General features: G+C 42.0%; 1 protein-coding gene across 1 annotated transcript; it reads left to right on the plus strand.

Annotated features, from left to right (window-relative positions):
* Nucleotides 1-105: 105 nt before the first annotated feature.
* On the plus strand, nucleotides 106-21,864 carry SDR9C7 (short chain dehydrogenase/reductase family 9C member 7). Its single transcript, XM_027854921.1, has 4 exons — nucleotides 106-541; nucleotides 6,607-6,865; nucleotides 8,139-8,302; nucleotides 20,800-21,864. Exons 1-4 carry the CDS (start codon nucleotides 241-243, stop codon nucleotides 21,018-21,020), a joined length of 945 nt encoding a protein of 314 aa, XP_027710722.1. The 5' UTR covers nucleotides 106-240; the 3' UTR covers nucleotides 21,021-21,864.
* Nucleotides 21,865-24,057: the final 2,193 nt, after the last annotated feature.

The following is a 24,057-nucleotide window of genomic DNA, read 5'->3' on the forward strand; positions in this document are numbered from 1 at the left end:
GGGTTTCAAGTCAGACTTGAATTTCTTGCATCAAAGTTAATTGTCAATGGTACCCGCCTATAAAAAAAAAAAAACCATGTTTGGGGCCTGCCCAGTAGTGTCTGTTGCAAGGAGTTGAAAGGAAGGGTAATTTTTTGTCTCCTTTGGTGTGTTCCAGAAAGCCTGGGGTGAACCTCCCTGAGCCAGAGCCTCCAGTTGTCTCCAGACCCTGGGGTTCCCTCTCCCCTGAACCCTGGCACCATGGGTGGCATCATGGACATCTCTTTCATGTACCGATGGTTAAAGAACTTAAATCTGGTCCCAAACCTCTCTGACAAGTACGTATTCATCACTGGCTGTGACTCTGGCTTCGGGAAACTTCTGGCTCGGAAACTGGATGAGCGAGGGATGCGGGTGCTGGCTACCTGCTTCACTGAGGAGGGAGCCCAGGAACTCCTAAGGGCATGCTCCCACCGGCTACAGGTCACCTTTTTGGACGTCACCAAGACAGAGAGCATCAAGGCAGCAGCCCAGTGGGTGAATGCCCAAGTGGGAGATCAAGGTGCGGAGCAATTCGACTTCTCTGATTTATTCTTTCTTTCCTTCCCCTTTTTCCCTCCTCTCTCCTTTCCATCCCCTCAATCCCTTCCTCACATTAGGAATCCTCTTAGCAGCTCTGTTGGAAAAGGGAGGGTCATCAAGTGAAGGGCAGAATCAGTATGGATTTTCAAACTTTGGTTCTGATGGAAATATTTCTAGAGCTCTCAAGGGGCTGGTTTTTTAAGGTACATAGTTTTTTAGTTATGTTTTCGGTAGAAGGAGCAGACGGGATCTGGAGAGAACAAATCACCCTTCCCTGTGCTTTCCGGCTGGGTTCTGGTTCACTCGTGCCGGCAGGAGGTAAGAGAGGTGCTGTGTGAGGCAGGGCTGATTCTAGAATCAGAGTTGGAAGGCACCCTAGAGAGCATATCCTACCACCTCACTTTATAAATGAGGACATTGAGGCCCAAGGAGTTGAAGGCTCTTATCCAAGTCCCATCCTTGTAAGTTTCAGAACCGTCTTACCACTTGAAGATGGTGCCTCTCTGACACTCTGACAGCCTTATCATGAAATTCTTCCTGGTGGTTAGTTCCAGTCTTTCTTACTACAATCGAAAACGTAATTCTTTTTTGGCTGGGGCTTAGCAGCAGCCAGAGAGGTGAGTTCTATGTGCCTCAGATGAGAGGGCTGATAGGTAGAGGAGTTTTGTTTCTTTCTGTCCACACAGAAGAGAGAAGGAAAGCCTTGTCTTGTATGTAGGTCAAAAGGAACAGATACTTGGCCAACCTTGGAAGTTAAGTGTCTTAGTATTGAGGGCAGCGAATAGAGCTCTGGGTTTGGACTCAAGGAAAATCTCAGTTCAAATCCAACCTCACACTTACTAGGTGGGTGACCCTGGGCAAGTCACTTAACCTCTATCTTCCTCAGTTTCCTCAACTGTAAAATGGACATCAGAATAGCATCTACCTCCCAGAGTTGTGAGGATTAAATAGAATAACATTTATAAAGGGCTTAGCACAGTGCTTGGTGCATAGTAAGCACTTAATAAAGGCATATTTCTTTCCTCCCTTCCTTCCTGTCCCAGGGTTGTAACAAGGAGGAACCAGGGAGGCTAGTACCAGGTCTGAGTTGCCCAAGAAGGGAACGTGTGGAGGCAGAGGGAGGGATGACAACAGTCCAAGTCTCAAAAGCCGAGGGGCTAAGGGGGCAGTTCGCCGTGTGTCATGACCTCATCCTTGCTCCTCCAAGGTGCTGGCATCAACCTATACACACACGTCTCTAGAGGCTGGTGGTTAGCACCAGGATCAAATAGCCGATCAGCAGGACATGGAAGCCTGGATTTCTGGGTGCTGTTCCTCCCTCTGCTTGTGACTCATGCCTGGACAAACCTCTTTTTCCTTCCTCTGTCTCCCCCAAATTGCATAAGGTCTCATCACCCTGTTCCCGCCCTATCTCCTGGCACTCATAGTAATGATTAACTCTGTCAAGTCTGGGTCATGTTATCTAGCTGTTGAGTCTCACTATACTTTCTCCTTATCAGTGCAGGGGAGAATATAGTCCTGCTGGTGACAGCCCCCAGGGTTTAGGAGATGGTAGCTGAGTAATGACAGCTATCCTATGCCTGTATCCCTATGACCTGAAACAAACCAGCCAAAAGAAATGTAGTCAGCTCTATCAGTCTAGTCTTTCTAGGTCTTTCCCTTTGGGAGACTCTTCTGGATGGAGGGGTCTCCAAAGAGAGAAGCATGTGCCAGGGCTGGGGTAGGGTGGGAGAAAGGAAGTTTGTGTGGAAACAGGCATTAACTATATGATCACAGACAAGCTAAGTCACCTCTCAAAGCTCCAGTTTCCTTACCTATAAAATAAGGATCACAATCCTTGTGCCGTTGACCTCAAAGGGTTGTGAGGAAAGCATTTTGTAAATGTTAAGGCATTACCTAAAATGGATTTTTTTAGAGGCAGTTAGGTGACTCAGTGGATAGAGCACTGAGCCTAGAGTCAGGAAGACCTGAGTTTAAATCCAACCTCAGATACTCACTACCTGTGTGACCTTAGGCAAGTCATTTAACTTCTATTTGCCTTAATCCCCTAGAGAAGAAAATGGATACTTCAGTATCTTTGCCAAAAAACCTCATGGACAGTATGGTTCATGGGGTCCATGAAGACATGATTGAACAACAACAAAAATGTATTTTTAGTATAAATTGTTTTGGTTTTGTGGGTTTTGCCTATGACTTTGTTGATGCAAAGGATTTCCCGTGTGGAATTGTCTTCTCCCAAAGCAGACTTACACTTACTCTGCAACTCAAGAGTCTTAGAAAATTGTCTGGGACACTGGGAGATTGAGTGACTTGCCTAAGGTCACAGAGCCAGTATGGGCCAGAGTCTTGTCGACTCCAAGATCAGTTGTCTATTCAACTCTACCACAGTCTCTCATTAAGACTATTATTATCATTAACATTAGCAATAATGATGATGTCTGCATCCTTAAAGGGACCTAGGAGGAGTCTTAGCCACCTCTCTGCCTAACCAATAGAGACAATAGAAATCATTCTAAGTGGGAACATCCACCATGTCCTGCAAGCATAGACTATCTTCTCCTCAATAGGTGGACTGAGGTTTTAGGAGTCAAGTGGGAGATGGAGGCCTCATTCATTTTCCTACAGGTGCAAGGTCAGGAGCAAATGGGAACTCTGAGGTGAAAGGAGATGAGAGCACCATAGATTTAGAGCTAGAAGGCTATCCTCTCATTTTACAGATAAGGAAACTGAGGCCCAGAGAGGGTAAATGATTTAGTCAAAATCACACAGGTAGTAAGTGGTAGAGCTTGGCTCTCCAAACCCATATCCTCTGACTCCAAAGTAAGTGTTCTTTGTAATGAATAAGAATGGTAGATTCAAGTCAGGAGACCAACGCTTGAGTCCCAACTCATACTGGCAGTCTAGGAGCACTGAATTGAGAATCCATAGACACCTGATGGGCAACCAGGTGGTAATGGGCAGCTACATGGCACCACAGTGCATAGATTACAGGCCTGGAGTCAGGAAGACTTGAGTTCAAATCTGGCCTAGGACACTTAGTAGTTGTGTGACCCTGCGCAAGTCACTTAACCCTGTTTGCCTCAATTTCCTCATCTGTAAAAATGAGCTAGAAAAGGAAATGGCAAACCACTCCAGTATCTTTGCTAAGAAAACCCTAAATGGGGTCATGAAGAGTCAGATACAACTGAACAACAGTAGGAGACCTAGAGTTTAATCTTGGTTCTGCCAAATGTGATCCTGAACAAGTCATTTCCCTCTTCAGGGCTCAGTTGCCTTATCTGTAAAAGAAAAGGGCTAGATTAAGCTAATCTATAAGATATATTTTAGCTCTAATAGTCCATGAATCTGACTGTTATTATCTGTGGGCCATTGCATAAGAATCCACAATTTCATCACCTTATCTTTGTAATATTTTAATATTACAAATATTTTCTTTGTAGATATTACCTCTGTGGTGGATATTACCTATGTAATCGGAAACCCTTCCTGGCTATGACCACCATGAGTCATCTCTCTGCTGCCCAGCTGGTGATAAAGGCTCTTCTAACTTATCAAAGCTGGTTAGAATCCATCGGCATGCCCATACATGAACTGTCTCAGAACTACCATAGCTTGGCTTGGCCGCCACTAGTCTGCAACTTCCTCCCAATAGAATAGATGCCTCTTGAGGCCAGGGACTCTTTCCTTCTTGCCTTTTTAGTCTCAAGGGCCTACCACATCTGACATGCACTAAGTACTGAAGTGAAGGTGAGGCAATGGCTAAAGTGCCTGACTTGGAGTCCAGACAGAGCTGAGTTCAAATCAGCCACAGGCACTTGCTAGCTGTGGAACCCCGGGCAAGCCATTGAACTACCTTTGGCTTCAGTTTCCTCATCTGTAAAATGGGCATAATGATGGCATGGAACTCCCAGGGTTATTGTGAGGATAAAATGACTTTCAGAAATACTTTTATAAACCTCAAAGTGCTGGTTATTATTATGAATAAATGTTTGCTGATTGATTGATTGATTGATTGACAAACCACAAGAACCCAGATACCCAAGAATAGCTAGATAATCATTTAAATAATGTGGCAAAGTCAATATTTGACTTTCAGTGTCCCACTATGTCTCAATGGGTTTGATGCCAATAACTGGGGTGGAGCTGGGTGGAAAAGAATGAAAAAGGTTGGAGACCTTTGGCCCATTTCCTCTTACGCTGCAACAAAACTGTGGCCTTTGGCTTGGTGTGAAGGCCAGTCCCAAAATCCTGGTGTCTCTACAAGAACAGTAATAATAATTCACACTTTTAGAGTAGTTAATAAAGAACTTTCCTCACAATAACCAGTTAGAAAATATAAATTTGTATCATGAGATAAATATTTTTTTAAAATTTTCATTTTATTGATGAGGAAACAGACACAGAGAGGTTAGCTGACTTGCTGGTCAGACAGCCAAGATGTGGGAAAGTCAAGATTTGAACCTCGATCTTCTGACACTAAGTTGAGTCCTCTTTCCACTATGCTGTAAAGCTTGCTTAGTCTCCATTGCTTTGATTTTTAAAACTTATCTTTAGATTTAAAAAAAATTATTTACCTCCTCCTTCCATTAAAACAGCAAAAAAATAAAATCCTTACAGCAAATATGCACAGTCAAGCAAAACAAATTCCCACATCGGTCATGTCCAAAAGTAGATGTCTCATTCTGCTATCTGAGTCCTTCACTTCTCTGTCAGGAGGTGGGTAGGATGGTTTCTCATCAGTCTTCTAGAACCATGATGGTTCATTGCATTGATTTGAGTTCTTAAGTCTCTCAAAGTTGTTGGTCTTAACAATGTTGTTGTTACTGGGGTTTTTTGGTTTGGTTTGGTTTTTAGGAGGCAGTTGTGGTTAAGTGACTTGCCCAGGGCCACACAGCTAGTAAGCATCTGAGGCTGGACTTGAATTCAAGTCGTCCCGACCACAGGGCCGGTGCTGTATGTGCTGCCCTGTTGTTGTTACTATATAAATTGCTCCCCTTTCTTCCCTCAGTTCACTCTGCATCAGTTCATTCAGATTTTTCTAAAACTGCCCCTTTTATCATTTCTTACAGCAAAATAGTATCTCATTACATTCATATGCCAGAATTTATTCAGCCATTCCCCAGCTGAAGGGCAACCACTTATAGTGGGATGCCCATAACACTTGCATTCTATCCCTCTTAGGGCATTTGGTGGCGCAGTGGAATGAGCACTGGGCTGGGATTCAGCAACACTCATGTCCCTGAGTTCAAATATGATCTCAGACACTAGCTGTGTGATGCTGGGCAAGTCACTTAATCCTGTTGGCCTCAGTTTCCTCATCTGTAAAATGAGCTGGAGAAGGAAATGGCAAAGTATTCCAGTATCTTTGCCAAGAAAACCTGAATGGGGTCATGAAGAATTGGACATGACTGAAATGACTGAACAATTCATCTCACAGAGTTGTGGCAAGGAGCAAATAAGATAATGTTTGAGGAAGTTTTTTGTAACCCTAAAGTAGTAGAAATGAGCTCTTGTGAGGTGCCAGGGATCAGGGTGTTATAAGATATTAATTTATTAATATTTAATTTAAATTTAATTAATTGATATCAACTATTTGTTAATAATGAATATTAATGATTTAATTTATTTATTAGCATATACATTCATATTTACCAGAAAGAGCATGGTCTCTGGAGTTGGAATCTGGGTTTAAATTCCTAGGCCTCAGTTTTCTCATTTAAAATATGGAGGTTGGACTAGGTGACCTTGGGGAGCCATTTCAGCTCTAGATTAGAATTCTATGATGCATTAAGAAGCAATATGGTGTGGTAGATAGAGTCCCGGACTTGGAATCAGGAAGACCTGGGTTCAAATCTTCCCTCTTGCATTAGTTGTGTGACTCTAGGCAAATCATTTAATTTTTATGCATTACAGGTGACTCCCTAAGACTAATCTATTAAGTAATAGCATGGATTGCTAAGAATTTCCTTATACTGATGAAATCACTGATCCATTGGCATATCCCACAAACATTTTTCTTCTCTTTTTACTTCTCCCTTCCCTCAGGGCTCTGGGGCCTGGTGAATAATGCTGGAATCGGCCTGCCCAGTGGCCCCAATGAGTGGCTGACCAAGGAGGATTTCGTAAAGGTGATAAATGTGAACCTGGTAGGACTGATTGAGGTGACCCTGAACATGCTGCCAATGGTCAAGAGGGCCCGGGGCAGGGTCATCAACATGTCCAGCAGTGGGGGCCGAGTGGCAGTCATTGGCGGTGGTTACTGTGTCTCCAAGTTTGGTGTGGAGGCCTTCTCTGACAGCATCAGGTGAGGGGATCCCATTCCTTTTACCCAACCCACTTTACCTCCTACTCTGTCTTTCATTAAGTGGGAAAAAGAAGGCTCCCCTTGGGATCATCAGCCTCAAACTGAGGAGGAGTTCAGTTCCAGTCTGGAAAGCTCTGAAAGGGGCATCTCTGGAAGAGTATGGCTCATTGTTTTCTCCTTGTGCAGGACCAAGTCAGAAGGAGAAGGCTTAACCTTAGTGAAGGACTTTTCTTTTAAAAAAAAAATAGATCTTTACTGATAGTTCTTATTTTGTTTTGTTTTTTGATCAGCTTGATTTTGCCCTGTAATCTTCCTCATTGAGGGACCTTTTAATGTTCAAACAGGAACAGGGATGGGGAGGTGAAGTTGAGCAGAGTTGGCCTATCTTCCTCCCCATAGATATCCTAGTATGAGAAAGAACTCCATCTAGTAGAAGGCTCAGCCACCATATTGAAAAGATCAAGCTTCAATCAGTTAGCAGGCAGTGTTTTAGTGACTACTTAGTGCCAGATACTGGTAATATAAAGATAAAAATGGAAAAGTCCTTGCCTTCAAGGAGCATACATTCTACAAGGACAATACAATACATATGAGGATGATGGCCAGGGAAAGGAATTAGGCAGGTCACAGGGATTCTGAGTGGAGCCGTAGGGCAATAATTTTTCATGTATTTTCCAGTAACAATGGCAATATTGATTTGGTTACTGTTCCCTGAGAAAGAGATAAAGTGCTGGAGAAGTAGGGGGCACCATGGCATGAAGCTGAGGGGCAGATATGAAGATGCCTGTGCTGGCTAAGCCCTGGCATCCCGGCAGATGGCTAGAAGGGGAGGAAGCTAGAATAGAAGGTCTCTGAAGACCTTATACCCACAAGGACCTATATACTTAAGGAAGAAACTATACTCCTGCAATTCTATTTCTTTTCATAGTCATCCCTTTCTGAACTCTCAGACTGGAAGGAAGTTGCATGTAGGAGGTTCAAGAGTGGGTGGCTGGGACCTAGTAACTAATTCTTATTCCTGATGTCCCTGCCCATGTAATTGCTAGTAGTGGTTAAGCACTGAAAGTCATTTGCATGAATTTTATCATGTGTGTGTGTGTGTGTGTGTGTTTTAGGAAGTTCCCCAGGTACAAATTTCAACTGGTTGGAGAACATGGGTATCAGGGTGTAGATGAGCTGACATCCCCTTCCCACACACAATTGTCCCTGCTAAAATCTAGAAAGTCTTTGGAACTGGAGCCACATGGTGCTAACTTCATGACTTTCCTACTAGGAGAGAGCTCTATTATTTTGGAGTGAAGGTCTGCGTCATTGAGCCTGGAAACTACCGGACCTCCATTTTGGGCAAGGAGGACATAGAACAACGCATGCGACACCTATGGGAGCGGCTGCCCCAGGAGACAAAAGATAGCTACGGAGAGCAGTACTACTACCTTTGTAAGTGCCCTCACCCAACATGGCAGGGGCAGGAGATGGGGCAGGACAAAGAGGAGGGACCGTGATGGGGAGCAACACCGCAGTTATGAGTGGGTTAAAGGTGAGCAGGGTCATCTCCAGGGACATCTCTTCTGGACAGCCCAAATCACTCAGTTCTCCAGCATTTTGGAACAAGTGTAGGGGAGAGGGATGGAAAGAACTTGGGGAGAGCCTTAAAGAGGAAAGGAAATCATAAATGGGTAACCTGTATGCATGTGTAGTCTTGACCTTATAGACTTGGATCTCAGGTTTGTTTATTGTTTTTTGTTTGTTTATTGTTTATATCAGCCAGGGGATCCCTTGTATTCCAAATAGGGAAAGTATGATGGAGTCATTCTAATTATTTGACTTGGGATGAAGATTTGTTGTTATTGTTTTTGTCTGTCCTTCCTTCTCAAAGAGGACCAGTGACGTCAGGAAGGTGATGTCATGACTTGCAAGTGAATTAGATTTAAGATGAAGATAGAGGCCATAATGAGGACCCTAGGAAATAATACAGTGCCCCAGGGAGTAGCACCTTGCCTAACAACTAGTAGGTGCTTAATAAATGCTTATTGACTGACTGGCTAGTCAGGGTAATCCAGCAAAATCATTGATTGAGGATGCCATGTGGAAAAAGGATTCTTCCCCAGAGGATAGAACTAGGAGCAGTAGAAGTTACAAAGAGGTCATTTAGGCTCTATATCTATACAAACTTACTAACAATTAGAATCGTCCAAAGGGAGAATCAGCTGCCTCAAGAAGTGGTGGTATCCACTTACTGTGGAAGTCTTCGAGCAGAGTCAAGTCAAGTCAACAAATATTTATAAAGCACCTACTAAGCGCCAGGCCCTGGGGATAGAAAGAAAGGCAAAAACAGTCCCCATCCTCAAGAAACTCACAATCTAATGGGGAAAAACAAGCAAATAATTGTGTACATACAAGATATATAGGAATAGATGGAAGGTGATTTCAAAGGGAATCTGGGGAGGGGAAGACTAGGAAAGTCCTCTTGCAGAAAGTGGGATCTGAGCAGACTCTTAAAGCAATCCAGGGAAGCCAGGAGGAGGAAGAACATCCCAACAATATGAGACACTGAGGTCAAAGGCATGGAGTTGAGAGTTGAGTGTTGTGTGTGTGTGTGTGTAGGCCGGTGTGCATGAAGATGAGTGAAATGTAAGATGGCTAGAAAGGGTGGAAGGGGCCAGGTTGTGAAGGATTTTAAATGCCAAATGGAGGGTTTTGTATTTGATCTTGTAAGTAATAGGGAGCCACTGGAATTTATTGAGTAGGAAGATGATGTGATCAGATTTGAGCTTTAGAAAAATCACTTTAGCAATTGGGTGGAGAATAGATTAGAGTGAGGAGAGATTTGAGGCAGGGAGGCCAATTACAAGGCCATTATTATGGTCCAAGTGAAAGATGATGGAGATACCAGGGTGATGGCTGTATGAGTGATGAGAAAGAGACACATATGAAATATGATATAAAGGTAGAAATGACCTTATCTGACAACAGATTGGCAATGTGGGGCTAATGAGTTAGACACTGAGGATGACACTGAGGTTGTCTTCCTGAGTCACTGAGAGTAATAGGAAAGTTAGGAAGAGTGTAGGGTTTAGGGGGAAAGATAACGAGTTCTGTTTTGGCCTTGTTGAGTTTGATATTCTTGTAGGACTTCCAATTTGAGATGTTCAAAAGGTAGCTGGTGATACAGGACTATAGCTCAGGGGAGAGATAAGGATTGGCTATATAGATTAAGGAATCATTTACATAGAGATGATAATTGAACCCATGAGAGCTAATGAGATCATCAAGTGAGATAATATAGAAGAAACCAAGAAGAAAGTGCAGGATAGAGCCTGGGCAACTCAAACAAAAGCAAAAATCAGTGGGCATAGTAACTACTCCTGACTGTGTGTAAAATATTACATACTCGTAATCTATTCTCTCTGGACATGTCATCCCCCAAACACACACACACACACAAGCGCGCACGCGCGTGCGCGTGCGCATGGCTCAGATACTTATAAATATTGTGGTTGCATAATTTGTTGAAAATAGAAGGAAATAGGTCAAGTACTCTTATATGGAGCTATCTGCCTAAAGCTATCCCTTGCTTTCAGCATATTTCCTGATTGTATTCTTGGGATATGTATGAAGAGGAAAGAGATCCCTGAAACACACACAGCCCAAAAGGGATCCAGGAAGGGGATCTGTCCAGGACCCCATCTCAGGATTACAGACTGTAGAAGGGGGAAAGAAGAGAGAGAAACCAGTTCCCACTCCCCAACTACCAATAGCTGCTAGTCTCAAGACCTGGAATCTTCCAGCAAAGTGGTTAGGTGGATAGTGAGATAGTGACAGGACCAGGCTTGGAGTCAGGAAAACCTGAGTTCAAATATGACCTCAGACACTTACTAGCTGTGTGAGTCACTTGACCTCAGTTTGCCTCAGTTTCCCCATTTGTAAAATGGGGATAAAAATAACACCTACTACCCAGGGTTGTTGTGATGCCCAAATGAGATAATAATTGTAAAACACTTAGCACAGTGTCTGGCACATAGTAAGTGCTATATTGTGTTAGTTATTATTAACCTATGACAGACATGGTTTCTGCTCCAGTGTCAGGATCACCTTGGTGGTGCTTGCCTTTAGCTGCCACACCCCAGGCTATTCTGGTCTTATGGCAAAGAAGCCAGCAAAACCAAAACCAAGAAAAATAGCAGCCCATCCTCTGTCACCCGCCTGACCACAAGGAAGTCCCATTCCCAAGGGCAGGAGGCAGCCAGCCTTGGTCAGCAGCAGACAGATTTCATGATTTTCTCCTCCAGAGCTCACTTGAAACAATACGGCTTCCCTGTCATCTCCCTGCCCTGGAGAGTAAGGGGTGAAGCCTTCACTTCTCTTTTGTCTATATCCCTCTGTGGAAGATTCTAGGGCTCTCAACTTCCCACAGAGATGAAGCCAAAGTGATTTTTTTTCTGAGAAAAAGACCCAGCAATGCCCATTCAGAACTGAAAGAGACTTCAGATGTCATAGCATGAGAGCATGTCAGAGGTCACCTCAGCCACACCCCTCATTCTATACGTGCTGAAACCAAGATCACACAGGTAATAAGGAATAATCAGGATTTAAACCCAGGTCCTCTGGTTCCAAAGCTAGAGATTCTTCCTGCTGCGCCATCGTGTCTCAAGAAAGGGGATTTTATATTCTAAGTATTTATTTTAATAAGGTACTCTCCTAGACATTCCATGCCGTTCTCTCTCTATGCCAAATACGAAAATGATTGCCACTTAAACAGATGAGATGAGTCATGGAGACTTGATAATACAAAAGCACTTTTCCATTATACAGAAATAGTCTCTATTCTTTATAGATCAGAGTTGGAACAAGACACAGCTTACAAATCTGAATGTCTTGATAACAAATGGTGGTAGGGTGGGGGGGGGGGGAAACTCTTGCTAAAACTAGAGGTGCTGTATTAAAATTCAACAACACAAAAGCACTTTTCCACAACAGGTAACAAAGGTACAATATTGGAACATCAGACAGATCATAAGTATGAAGCATGAACAAAACTATTTCGAAAAAAGGAACTGTTTTATTTGTGGTAACCCCTTCTCCCTTCCCCTCCACATGCCTACCTTGATGTCCCACCATTTCCATTGCTCCAAGAGCGCTAATCCCAGGACAGGCTGGATTCTCTTCAGCTAGCATCCAAGTGCAAGACTTATAGAACTTAGAGCCTTCTGAGAGCCATTTAGCATGGTGTCCCGTTCAATTATAGCACAGTAAATACTCTTGAATGAAGGAGGGAATGCTTCATCTCTAAACCATCCTCATGTCTTCCCAGACTATTCTAAAGCAGGAATTCATCTATCTATAGAACTGTGTCTCTGTTCGAAATGCTTTGTCTGACAGGGTAACTATCAAAATAATTGAATCACAGAATTTTAGTAGGAAAGAACTTCAGTTACTTGTCCAACCCATACCTGAAAAGAATATTTAAAAATAATAATAATAATAATAATAAACAATATTTATGTATTGCTTTAAGTTTTGCAAAGCATTTTATAAATATTATGTCATTCTACCCTCACAAGAACCCTAGGAGGAAGGTGTTATTATTATCCCCATTTTACAGATGTGGAAACTGAGGCAGACAGAGAGTGATTTGCCCAGGGTCACATAGCTAGTAAAGTAAAATTTGAACTCAAGTCTTCTTGACTCCAAGTCTAGAGTTCTGTCCTCTCTATCCACCCTTATCCCCACCAAATGTTCTTACAAGCTCTGCTTAAGACTTCCGGTGAGGTAGGACCTTCCACATCCTGAGAAAACTTATTTTCCTCCCCTTTTTGGGGGGGAGGCAATCAGAGTTAAGTGACTTGCCTAGCATCACACAATCTAAGACCGGACTTCAACTCAGGTCGTTCTGACTCCAAGGCCAGTGGTCTACCCACTACACCATCTGGCTGTCCCAGCTTATTCCCCTTTTTGACAGTTCAAATGGTTAGGAAGTTTTTCCTTGACACCAAGCCTATAGTTGCCTTTTTGCACCCATGGTTTCAAGTTCCGCACTCTGGGGCCAAACAGAACAAGTCAAATTTTTCTTCAGCATGAGAGTAGCTTTAATGTTGCCCACCCTGACACCACTCCCCCCAGTCATCTCTTCTTTTGGCCCAACTCCTTCAACCTCTCCACCATCCCAGTTATTCTCCTTTGCCTCCTCTCCAGTTTATCAATGTCCATGGTGCTCTGAGCCGAGGACAATGAAGTCTGACCAGGGCAGAATACAGGGGAACTGTCATCACATCCTTTTTCCTGGAAACTCTGCCTCTCATGGCAGCCCAAGGTTATATTCACTTTAGTAACTGCCACTAAAACCCCTAGAACTTTTCCAGACATTCTGGCATCCATCGGTGCCTTCTCTGATCTTGTGAAGTTGATTTTTTTTCCAGCCTAAGACCATGATTTTCCATTTCTCCATATTGTTTTCTTTGTTAGATTCAGCCCAATACTCCAGCCTGTCAAGGTCTTTTTGGATCCTGCTTATTATGTATCCTACCTCACCCCTGGCTTTGTGTCATCTCATCTGCAAATTTGATGAGCACAACTTTCTTTTATTTATCCAAGTCACTGATAAAAATATTAAACAGCACAAGGCCAACCACAAGACCTTGAGGCACTCCTCTGGAAATCTCCTGTCAAACTGACTTTAACAACTATTCTTTGAGTCTGGCCATCCAACTTGTTTAGAATGCCTCTAATTGCACTATCATCTAATTTACTTTATCTTTTCCCCCACAAAAACACCATGTTGATTTTATTAAATGTTAAAATCTATGTAAACTAATTACAGCACACCACTGATCTACAGTTCAGTACATTGTGTTGTTTTTTTTTTCCCAAGTAAATATTAGTTTTGTATGACCTCACCTTATCCTATCCGACTCTTTGTGACCCCATGTGGGGTTTTCTTGGCAAAAACACTGGAATAGTTTGTCATTTCCTTCTCCAGCTCATTTTACAGATGAGGAAACTGAGGCAAGCAGGGTTAAGGGACTTTTCCAGGCTCATATAGCAAGTAAGCTTCTGAGTCCAGATTTTAATTCAGGAAGATGAGTCTTCCTGATTCCAAGCCCAGTGCTTCATGCACTATGGCGCCACCTAGCTGCCCTTCCTCTCCTTACTAGACGTTCCTTGACCATCTCTTCAATAATCCAATTTTGAATTTTCAAAGGAAATGAAGTTGAGTTTACTGGTTTATAATTTTCAGACCCTCCCCCTTCTAAAGGTTGAGACAATATTTATTCTTCTTCCATCCTTTGGTACCTCTTCCATTTTCCATGATCTTCAGAAATAATTGACAGCGGTTTAGTCATCATATCTATGAATTCTTTCAATACTCAAAGATGGAGTTCATCTGGGCCAAGTGACTTGAATTCATAAAAGACAACTAGGACAACTCTTATTATCTCTCCACTTTTTAACTCCTCATCAGCCATTTTTGACTTGTCATTTCCAATGCAAAAATCCTTTCAGCAGAGAAACAGAAGAACAAAAAAGAATTGGACAGCTCTGCATATTCTCACTCTATTGCCAGCTATTATGGTCCCATCCACTTCAAGCAACAGCTCTGTTCCTTCTTTGTTTCTTCTCTTTCTCTCCATAGAGCCTAAAAAATAAGTCTTTAGGGGAAGCTAGGTGGCGCAGTGGATAGAGCACCATCCCTGGAGTCAGGAGGACCTAAGTTCAAATCCGGCCTCAGACACTTGACACTTATTAGCTATGCGACCCTGGGCAAGTCACTTAACCCCATTGCCTAGCCCAAAAAAAAAGTCTTTATTGAGTTCAATAGTTACCTAGTCAACTTCAGTCCATTCTGAGCTTTAACACTCCTGATACTATGTGAATACAACCACCCAGTGCTCTCTATGTTTATCCATCAGTTTCTTCATCTGTAGAATAGTATCAATAATGGAATCCAAAAATCATAGATTTAGAGCTGGAAGAGTCCTCAGAGATCATCAAGTCTTGTCTCCTTGTTTTACAGAGGAGGAAACTGAAGCCCAGAGGGGTTAGATAATGTATGTGAAAGTTTTTGCAAATTATAAAGAACCATACAAATATTTGACATTATTATTCTGAGACAGCTACTTACACAACTAACAAGTTAGTTTAAGATTTTATCTCCTTGTGCCTAGATTGTTAAAATAAACTCTTAATTGGTCTCTCCTCAGTGCAGCTAATGTGATTTTCCTTGAGCATAGATCTCACTATGTCACTCCCCTTCTCCATAAACTTTAGTGACTTCCTATTGTCTTTGGGATAAAATATAAACTTTTCTGTTTAGCATTTAAACCTTCCCCCAACCTATCTTTCCAGCCTTATTGTACAATAATCCCACTTCCACATTTTGCAATCCAGCCAAACTGGACTTTTCTCTTGTTTCTCACACACCACACTGCATCTCCTATCTGTAGGCCTCCATATTGGCCAGCCCCCATGCCTAGTATGCACTGTCTTCTCACTTTCACCTCATAGAATATCTATCTTCCCTCAAGATGGAGCTCAAGCCTTCTCTTCTTATTGAAGTCTTTCCTGATCTTGTTGTCTGCTAGGGCCTTCTTTCTCAAACTATTTTGTTTTTTATTCTATATATCCATATATATCAATCCATATATTGATCTGTCTATTATAAATAAATAAATCCATATTGACTCCCCTAGTAGAATTTAAACTTCTTGGGAGGAGGGATTGTTTTACTTCAAATACTTATATCTCCATAATTTGACATAGTACTTGGCACATAATACACACAATAAATTCTCATTGGTTGATTGACAAGTTTTCCCTAGTGAAATATGATCATTCAAAATGGATCACAGTCTAACACTACCCTGTAAGCTCAAACCAGTCTTCACAGCTGTCTCTTATGAGCCTTTACCCATTGCTACGAGCTAGGTCAGTTTCTCCCAGCCTCCCCTAAATAAGTCTGACAAACCTCTATTTGGTGAGCCTTCCATATGAGTTTTTATTCTGCCATATACATTTGGAACCTTAGTTGGAGGAGCGAGGCTTCTTGATGCAAAGATTTTCACTAGTGTTCACTCTAGCACAATAATGGGAAAGTAATTTACTATTTGACTTGAATATATTCATAATTTTTAAAGTCTTTTTCCTAAAAAGAAAAAGTTGAAACTATTGAGTATTGGCCTGGACCTGTGATTTCTTTGGTGAAGATATCTGCAACTCTCTATAACTACCATCTTGTAGAGTTTTCTAGGGGTACTGAGGAATTAAATGACTCAGTGGCCATGGTCACACAGCTATTAACTGTCCTAGGCAGGATTAGAAACTAGGACTTCCTGACTCAAAGGTCAACTCTCTGTGTGCTATGCCATGGTGCTTTTCACTGAAGTTATAGTTCAAATGACGCAGTGATGTGGTCATCTGATGACTCCTTTCATGAAGCCAGCTCTCAAATATAATCTTTTATTATACTGAGAAACACTGTATTTTTTTTTATCTTTGAAACTTATTTTTAAAAATCACATCTTATTTGTTCTGTAAATCGATGTCAATAAACTGCTGACAGCTATACCCTGTACAATGTTGCCCCAGCCATCCCTAGTTTCTAATGCTGTCCTTAGTTGGTGATAACCAAGTCAGCATGGTGTTTGAATAAAGAGTACATCAAGAGTCAGGAAAACCCAAATGCAAGTCCTGCCTCTCACCAGTATTGAGTGACCCTGGGTAAATTATTTAACTTCTCCAAGCCCTGGGCAGCCCTCAATGTCTATAAATTGCAGAACAGGGAGAGTAGGGAAGAGGGAGAGGAAATTTCTTTTTTTTTTCTTTTTTCTTTTTCTTTTTTAGGCAATTGGGGTTAAGTGGCTTGCCCAGGGTCACACAGCTAGTAAGTGTCAAGTGTTTGGTCTGAGGCCAGATTTAAACTCAGGTCCTCCTGACTTCAGAGCTCTATCCACTGCCCCCGAGGGAATTTCTTAATGGACAGTTCTCTATACTAATAAAATCACAAGCCCAATCTAAAAACAATCCCCAAACCACACACTCATTCCCATGATTTCTGACAGGTCATTTTAAATCTTTGGGCTGCAGTTTCCTCATCTGTAAAATTAAAGGGTTGGACTAATTGATTTACTTTGTTAAAAAAGATATTGTTAATATATTTTGTTTTCATATCACCTACATTTCCAACTATTTCCCTCCCAGAGGCTCATCTCTTATAATAAGGAATTCTTAAAAGAGGTTTTAAAAAGTTCAGCAGAACTAACCAGCGCAGGGCAGTTAGGTAGAGCAGTGAACAGAGCAATAGCCCTGGATTCATGACGACCTGAATTCAAATCCAGCCTCAGACACATAACACTTACTAGCTGTGTGACCCTGGGCAAGTCACTTAACCCCATTGCCTAGCCAAAAAAAAAAAGGAACCCAAAGACCAATAAGATGTGGTTCAAATCCTATCTCCAACCCTTACTAGCTGTGTGACCCTGGACACTTAACCCATACCCAAAAGAGAATATTCTCTATAACATACTGTACTTAACAAATGGTCATCTAGCCTTTGCTGGAAGAACTCCACTGAGAATCTGCTTCCTCACTATACCCAAAGGCTATAAAAATGTGCATACCTTTTGACCCAGCAATAGTACTTCTAGTGCTGTATCCCAAAGAGATCATAAAAATGGGAAAAGGACCCACATGTACAAAAATTTTTATAGCAGCTCTTTTTGTGGTGGCCAAGAATTGGAAATTGAGGGAATGCCCATCAATTCGGGAATGGCTTAACAAGTTGTGGTATGTGAATGAAATGGAATACTATTGTACTATAAGAAATGATGAGCATGCAGACTTCAGAAAAACCTGGAAAGACTTGTATGGACTGATGCTGAGTGAAATGAGCAGAACATAGTACACAGTAACAGCCACATTGTATGATGACTAATGTTGTTAGATTTAGCCCTTCTCAGGAATGCAAGGATCTAAGATGTCTCCAAAGATCTCATGATGGAAAATACTATCCACATCCAAAGAAAGAACTATGGAGGTTTAATGCAGATCGAAGCATACTATTTGCTATTTTTTTTTCTTCTGTCTTATTTTGTTTCTTTTTTCTGGTGATTCCTCCTATTGGTTCTAATTCTTCCTTACAACATGACTAATGTGAAAATATGTTTTAAAAAAAGAGATAATCTACTTCCTCCTGGGGGGTGGGCCCATTCCATTTTTGGATGGGTCTAATTGTTGGGAAATTTTTCAACTTTCTTAGTTGAACTTTCTTAGTTCTACCTTCTGAGGCCAAATAGAATCATTCTAATCCCTCTTCCATGTGCAAGCCCTTCATATGCTTGAAATCATCTGTGAAGTCCTCCCTGAGTAATCTCTTCTCCTCTCTGAAGATCTACAGTTCCTTCAAGTCTTCCTCATTTGGCATTATCATGAAACTCCCCACCATCTTAATCTTCTTCTTCTGGATATCCCCCAGGTTATTAATGTCCTTTATAAAACTGTCCTTTCTATGTAATCTTCAGTCTTTTTGGCTACCAGTCTGTATCATTGTTTCCTCAGTCATTCCAAAGCTCCCCTTCCCCACCCCTCTTCTCAGAAGAGAAGGACATTGATAAGCTGGAGGGCATCAAGCCCCTCATTTTATAGTAAGTCAATAAACATTTATTAAAAGCCTACTATGTGCCAAGCATTTTGTTAGGCACTGGGGATACAAAAAGAGGCAAAAGTTAATCCCTACCCACAAGGAACTCATATTCTAACAAGGAAGACACCAAGCAAACAAATATGTACAAACAAGCTATATACAGGACAAGTAGGAAATAACTAGGAGAGGGAAGGATCTAGAATTAAGAGAGGTTGGGAAGATGGGATTTTAATTGGGACTTGAAGGAAGCCAGAGGAGGCAGTAGACAGAGATGAGGAGGAAGTCCATTCCATCCATGAGAGACAGCCAGAGAAAATGCCCAGAGCCAAGAGACAGAATGTCATATTCTTGGAATGGTGAATGGGTCAATATCACAGGATCATGGGGAGAGTAAGGCATAAGAAGGCTGAAAAGGTAAGAGAAGGCTAGGTTATGAAGGGCTTTGAATGCTAAACAGAGGATTTTGCAGTAGGGAGCCACAGGAGTAGAGGCATGACATGATTGGACACAGGCTTTAGAAAAATAACTTTGGTGGCCAGATGGAGAATGAGCTGGAGTAGAGAGAGATTTGAGGCAAGTAGATCCACCAACAGGCCTTAGCAATAGCCCAGAGGTGATGAGAGTCTGGACCAGAGTGGCGACAATGTCAAAGGAGAGAAAGGGAATATATAAGAGATATTGTAAAGGCCAACTTGACAGACCTTGTCAACAGATTGGATGGGGAGTGGGAGGTGGAGGGAGGGAGAGTGAAAGATAGTGAGGGGTCAACTATAACACCTAAATTTGAAGCCTGAGGGACTGGAAGGATGTTATTGCCCTCTACAGGAATAGGGAAAGTGGTGGGGGTGGGAGGTGAGAGGAGAAAAGCAGAGATTTAGGGGGAAAGATAATGAATTCCATTTTGGACATATTGAATTTAATATGTCTACTGGACATCTACTTTGAGGTTTCTGAAAAGCGATGAGATTAGAGGTCAGCACATTGGAAGTTAGGCAAATTTGAGAATCATCAGCATAGAGATGGTAATTAAATCCATGGGAATTGATGAGATCACCAAGTCGTATAGAAGGAGAAGAGAAGCAGGCCCTGGACAGAACCCTGTGGGACACCTACCGTTAGAGGATGTGACCTGGATGAGGATCCAGCCAATGTGAGAAAGAAGGTGTGGTTAGGCAGTTGGGGAAAGAAACAGAACAAAGTAGTGTCATGAAAACCTAGAGAGAAGAGAATGTCAAGGAGGAGATCACCCGGTGTCAAAGGCTGCAGGGAGGTCAAGGGAGAATGCAGACAGAGAAAAAGCCATTGAATTTGGCAGTAAGAGATCACTGGTGACTTCAGAGAGAGCAGTCTTGGTGGAATGATGAGGTCAGAAGCTGTATTGTATGGGGTAAGAAAAGATTGAGAGGAAAGTGGGGGGCTTGTATTGTAGACAGCCTTTTTGAGGAGTTTACCTACAAAGGGCAGAAGATACATAAGATGATAGTTAGTGGGGTTGGAAGTATCAACTGAGGGTTTTTTCAGTATGGAAGAGACATGGGCATGTTTATAGGCAGTAGAGAATGAGGCAGTAGAGAGGGAGAGATTGAAAATAAGTGAAAGGGGGGGGATGACAGAAAGCCAATCTGTTGGAGGAGATGGGATGGAATGGGATTGCTTGATCAAGTAGAGGGGTTAACCTTGGTAGGCAATAAAGTTATCCCAACATGTGAGACAGAGATGATGGAGGAGATAATGGAAGGGGATATATGAGTGATAGGAGATGAGGAAGAGGGAGAAAGAGGGAACTCATAGCAAATGACCTCAATTTTTTTTCTGTAAAATATGAGGCAAAGGGTCTCAACCTACAGATGAAGAAAAGGAGGTTGAGAGAGGTCTAATGACCTTCCCAAAGTCATACAGGTAACAAGTAGCAGAGAAGAAATTTATGAGCTGCATTGATTAAGGGTACCCAAAACAGTGGGCTTTCCCAGGCCATCTGATTTCAGATCAGTTTGTCACTATTTCATGTGTAATACGCCCAGACTCTTTCAATAGATTGTAATCTCCTAAAGACAGGAGCCATGTTTTTTTTTATTCCCTTTGTATTCTTCTCAGCATCTCTGCACATACCTGGGATGCAATTAATGTTTAATTGAATGAATGAATGAAATAATAATGAGACATGGGAGAATAATTGGCAGAGAGTATTAGAATCTCATAGAAGAATTAGAAGAGATGAGCATTAAAGGAGATGACAGGAGAGGGAGACAATTTTATGCAGAATCACTGACCTTTTGACTTTCTTTGTTCTCTAATGCAGACACTAAAAACTTAAAAAATTTGACCAGACTGGCAGAACCGAAAATCAGGGAGGTCATAGACTGTATAGAGCATGCCCTCACCTCTCGAAGTCCTCGGATCCGCTACAATCCTGGCCTGGACGCCAAACTCCTCTACATCCCACTGGCCAGATTCCCCACACCATTGACAGACTTCATTCTGAGCCGATACCTCCCAAAGCCAGCAGATAGTGTCCTATGAGACACTGAGAAAGGGGTATTGGGGTCTGGTAAGGTGCATAGAAGTCCCAGTGGGGCTGAGTGTGAGGAGCCATTTTCTTCAGCTGAAACTTTCACCCCCAGGACTTTTTATGCCCCTCACAATGAGCTCTCACCAAGCCAATGCTTAATGCAAACCTAGTGTAGCATTCCCAGGTTCAGAAACCCCACCATGATGCTGGGAAGCCACAGGAGTATAATAATAATAATCCACATTTACGTAGTATTTTCTTGGTTTACAAAGCACTTTTTTCACAATAACTGTGTGAGGCGGGTGATAAAGTATTATTCTCTCAATTTTACAGATAAACTGAGACTCAGAAAATTGAAACGATTTGTCCAAGTTTGCACATCTAGTGATCAGCAGAGGTAGGAGCCAAACCTAGGTCTTCAGATTCCACAACTAGCGGTCTTTCCATTACACCCGGTTGCATTGCATCCTCAGGATGACCAGCAACTCAGGCTTATCAGATTTTTGCTGACATGCAATGCCACAGTCAAGAAGAGGACAAGGAGTTCCTTCTAAATATTTAACCAATAAATATAATCAGTTCCCAATTCTCCAAACTAAAAAATGGTGAGGAAGTTGTGGGGAGTCATTTGCAATAAGATATAATTTTTTAAATGTCTATTTTCTATTTTTGGTCTTTGAAAATAAGGAAAAGCTCATCATCTCACCCTCCAAATTGGAAGTTGTGAGACAACACCACAGTCATCATATCCAAGATTCTGATCCAAGTAAAAACCTTGAAATGCTTTCCCTAAAATTTCCCAGTGTTTTATTCAGTAGGTGGATGCTGTGCATATTAATAAACATTTACAATCTCTGCCTTTGAGGACCTTATTGTCTAGGGGAGTCGATGTTAAGACAGACCAAATTAATAAAAATAACGAATTAGAATGTTTCAGCAGGAAGGGACCTCTCATTGCTAGCATTTGTATAAAGGCTTCTCACATCTGTCTGTGAGGTAGATCCTGTTATCAATCCCATTTTATAGATGAGGAAACTGAAGTTGAGAGAGATTAAGTGATTTGCCTGGGTCACAGAGGTAGTAAGTGTCTGAGGCAGAATATGAACTCAGCACTTCTTACCTCCAGTCAGGCTCTCCATTTCATCACCTAGCTGCCTTATAAACACTTTAGGGACCAAATTTTGGCTAGGGAAAAGATCTCTGTGACCATCTAATCCAAATCCCTCTATAATATAATGAGAGTCAATTAGCTGACCCTACACAATAACAAGGGTCTTCTAGGCTTAACCTGAAAACCTTTAGTGAGGGGGATCCTATTACCTCCTGAAGGGGTCCACTGTATTTTCAGTTAGTTCTAATTAGGAGGTATTTTTCTTAATCAGAACTTATTCTACCTCTCTTCAATATCTATACATTGTTCCCAGATAGGCACACATCCATGTTGGGCTTGCCAGGTATGCCTGGGACGATAGCAGGGGGCACATCATTGTGTGCCAGCAGCCTGCTCCCTAGTGAGTTGCCCTATATCTAGAGCTAGTTTTCCCAGTCTCTGGAGCCCTGTGGGTTGCTGCATGTAGGAATGCAGCTATGCACATGTGTTTCCTGCCATGGCTTCACATTTATTTCCCCTCTACAACTTCTAGTTAGGGCTGGTATGAGAAAAATGAGGCTGCTCTAGTGACTAGATTCTCCCTGGAATCCCTGCCCCTCTACACCCCTTTTCCAGATTCATGGTGATTGTGATTGGTGGAGCCCAGTGGAGAGGGTAGGGATGCAGAGAACCCTCCTCTTTCCTGTCCCCAACTTCCTCTTCTCCAGCCAGGAAGCTCCCCTCTCTGCTACAGCCAAGTCAGGGAAAAATCAACTAAACTGTTTTCTCCCCTCTGATTCCTCTACTTGGTTTATTTTCTGTTGCATGTGGCCTGGGGCTCAGGCTGGTACAGGATAGGAAGGCCAAAAGGAAGTTAACCTCTACTACCAGCTTGGCATGGACCAATGCAGGACCAGGGAAGCAAGGTCTAGCTAAGGAGATGATTTTTTTTAATCCATGAAGATGAGACTGAAAATGTTGTTTTCTATTTTAGGGTAGGGGGAAAGAGTTGATTACATAACACAGAAGTTCTTACCATTTTGGGGGGTCATGGACCACTTGGGTCCATGTTTGGGGAAAACCTATAGACTCCTCAGAATAATATTTTTCAATAATTGAAAGAAATGATAAATTTCAGTTAGAAGTTAGTGAAAGTAACAATGCATTTTTTTCCCATTCAAGTCCATGGATACCCTGAAATCTATCCATAGACCCTTGGGGGGAGGGGGATCTCTGGATTAAAAGGAACTGTTTCCAAAGTCTGCATTTTTAAAAGTAAAGTTTAACTGTTAATTTTTTTAAAAAGTTAGCTGTTTGTTTGATGGATAAAAATGTCCTTTATGATTGAGTATTCAAAAGATGTTCACCTGAAAAAAAAATCCCCTTGGGGCACACACACATTAATGAAATGTGCTGAGCACGTTTATGCTCCTAGTTCTTCCTGGGATAAGCAGACCAGGGCAAATACTTAAAGGGAAATATCTTGTCAGCTCTTTCTCCTCCCCCACCACTCCCCACTCCCACCATGTTTATCTTTTCCTCAGGATAAACAACCCTAGTTCTTTTAACCAGTTCTCATATGGCATAGTCTCGTCAATCTGCTTGGTCTCCTAAGATTTTCTTACAAGCTGACCAAAGACCTTTTTCTAAAATGGAATTGAACACAGTACCCTAGGGAGTTGCATTAGAGGAAATCTGCCCAGAGCAGGTTACAATGGGACTACCATTACCTTCTATTTTTCTAACACTATATCTTATCTTAATGCAGAATGACACTCCTGGGCCCCACCACCACCATCACCACACCCACACACTTGTTATAACAGGTTGGAGGTTTAACTTTACTACGGTACTTGTCTTCAGTGTGGATTTGCCATACTAACTCTACTGTGGGAGTTTCCATGAAAATAAATTTGTATTCCTTGGGTACATGCTGAATGAGAGCAATAGGGAGATGG

Source organism: Vombatus ursinus, unplaced genomic scaffold (genome assembly GCF_900497805.2).
Source record: "Vombatus ursinus unplaced genomic scaffold, bare-nosed wombat genome assembly UNPS02010769.1, whole genome shotgun sequence".
NCBI lineage: Eukaryota > Metazoa > Chordata > Mammalia > Diprotodontia > Vombatidae > Vombatus > Vombatus ursinus.

Bases quoted from the DNA above. Each gene is read 5' to 3' on its own strand.
- SDR9C7 (XM_027854921.1), top strand. From the start codon at position 241: ATGGGTGGCATCATGGACATCTCTTTCATGTACCGATGGTTAAAGAAC. The intron at 6,866-8,138 runs GTGAGGGGATCC...CTTTCCTACTAG, and splicing joins GCCTTCTCTGACAGCATCAG to GAGAGAGCTCTATTATTTTG. The intron at 8,303-20,799 runs GTAAGTGCCCTC...TCTCTAATGCAG, and splicing joins AGAGCAGTACTACTACCTTT to ACACTAAAAACTTAAAAAAT.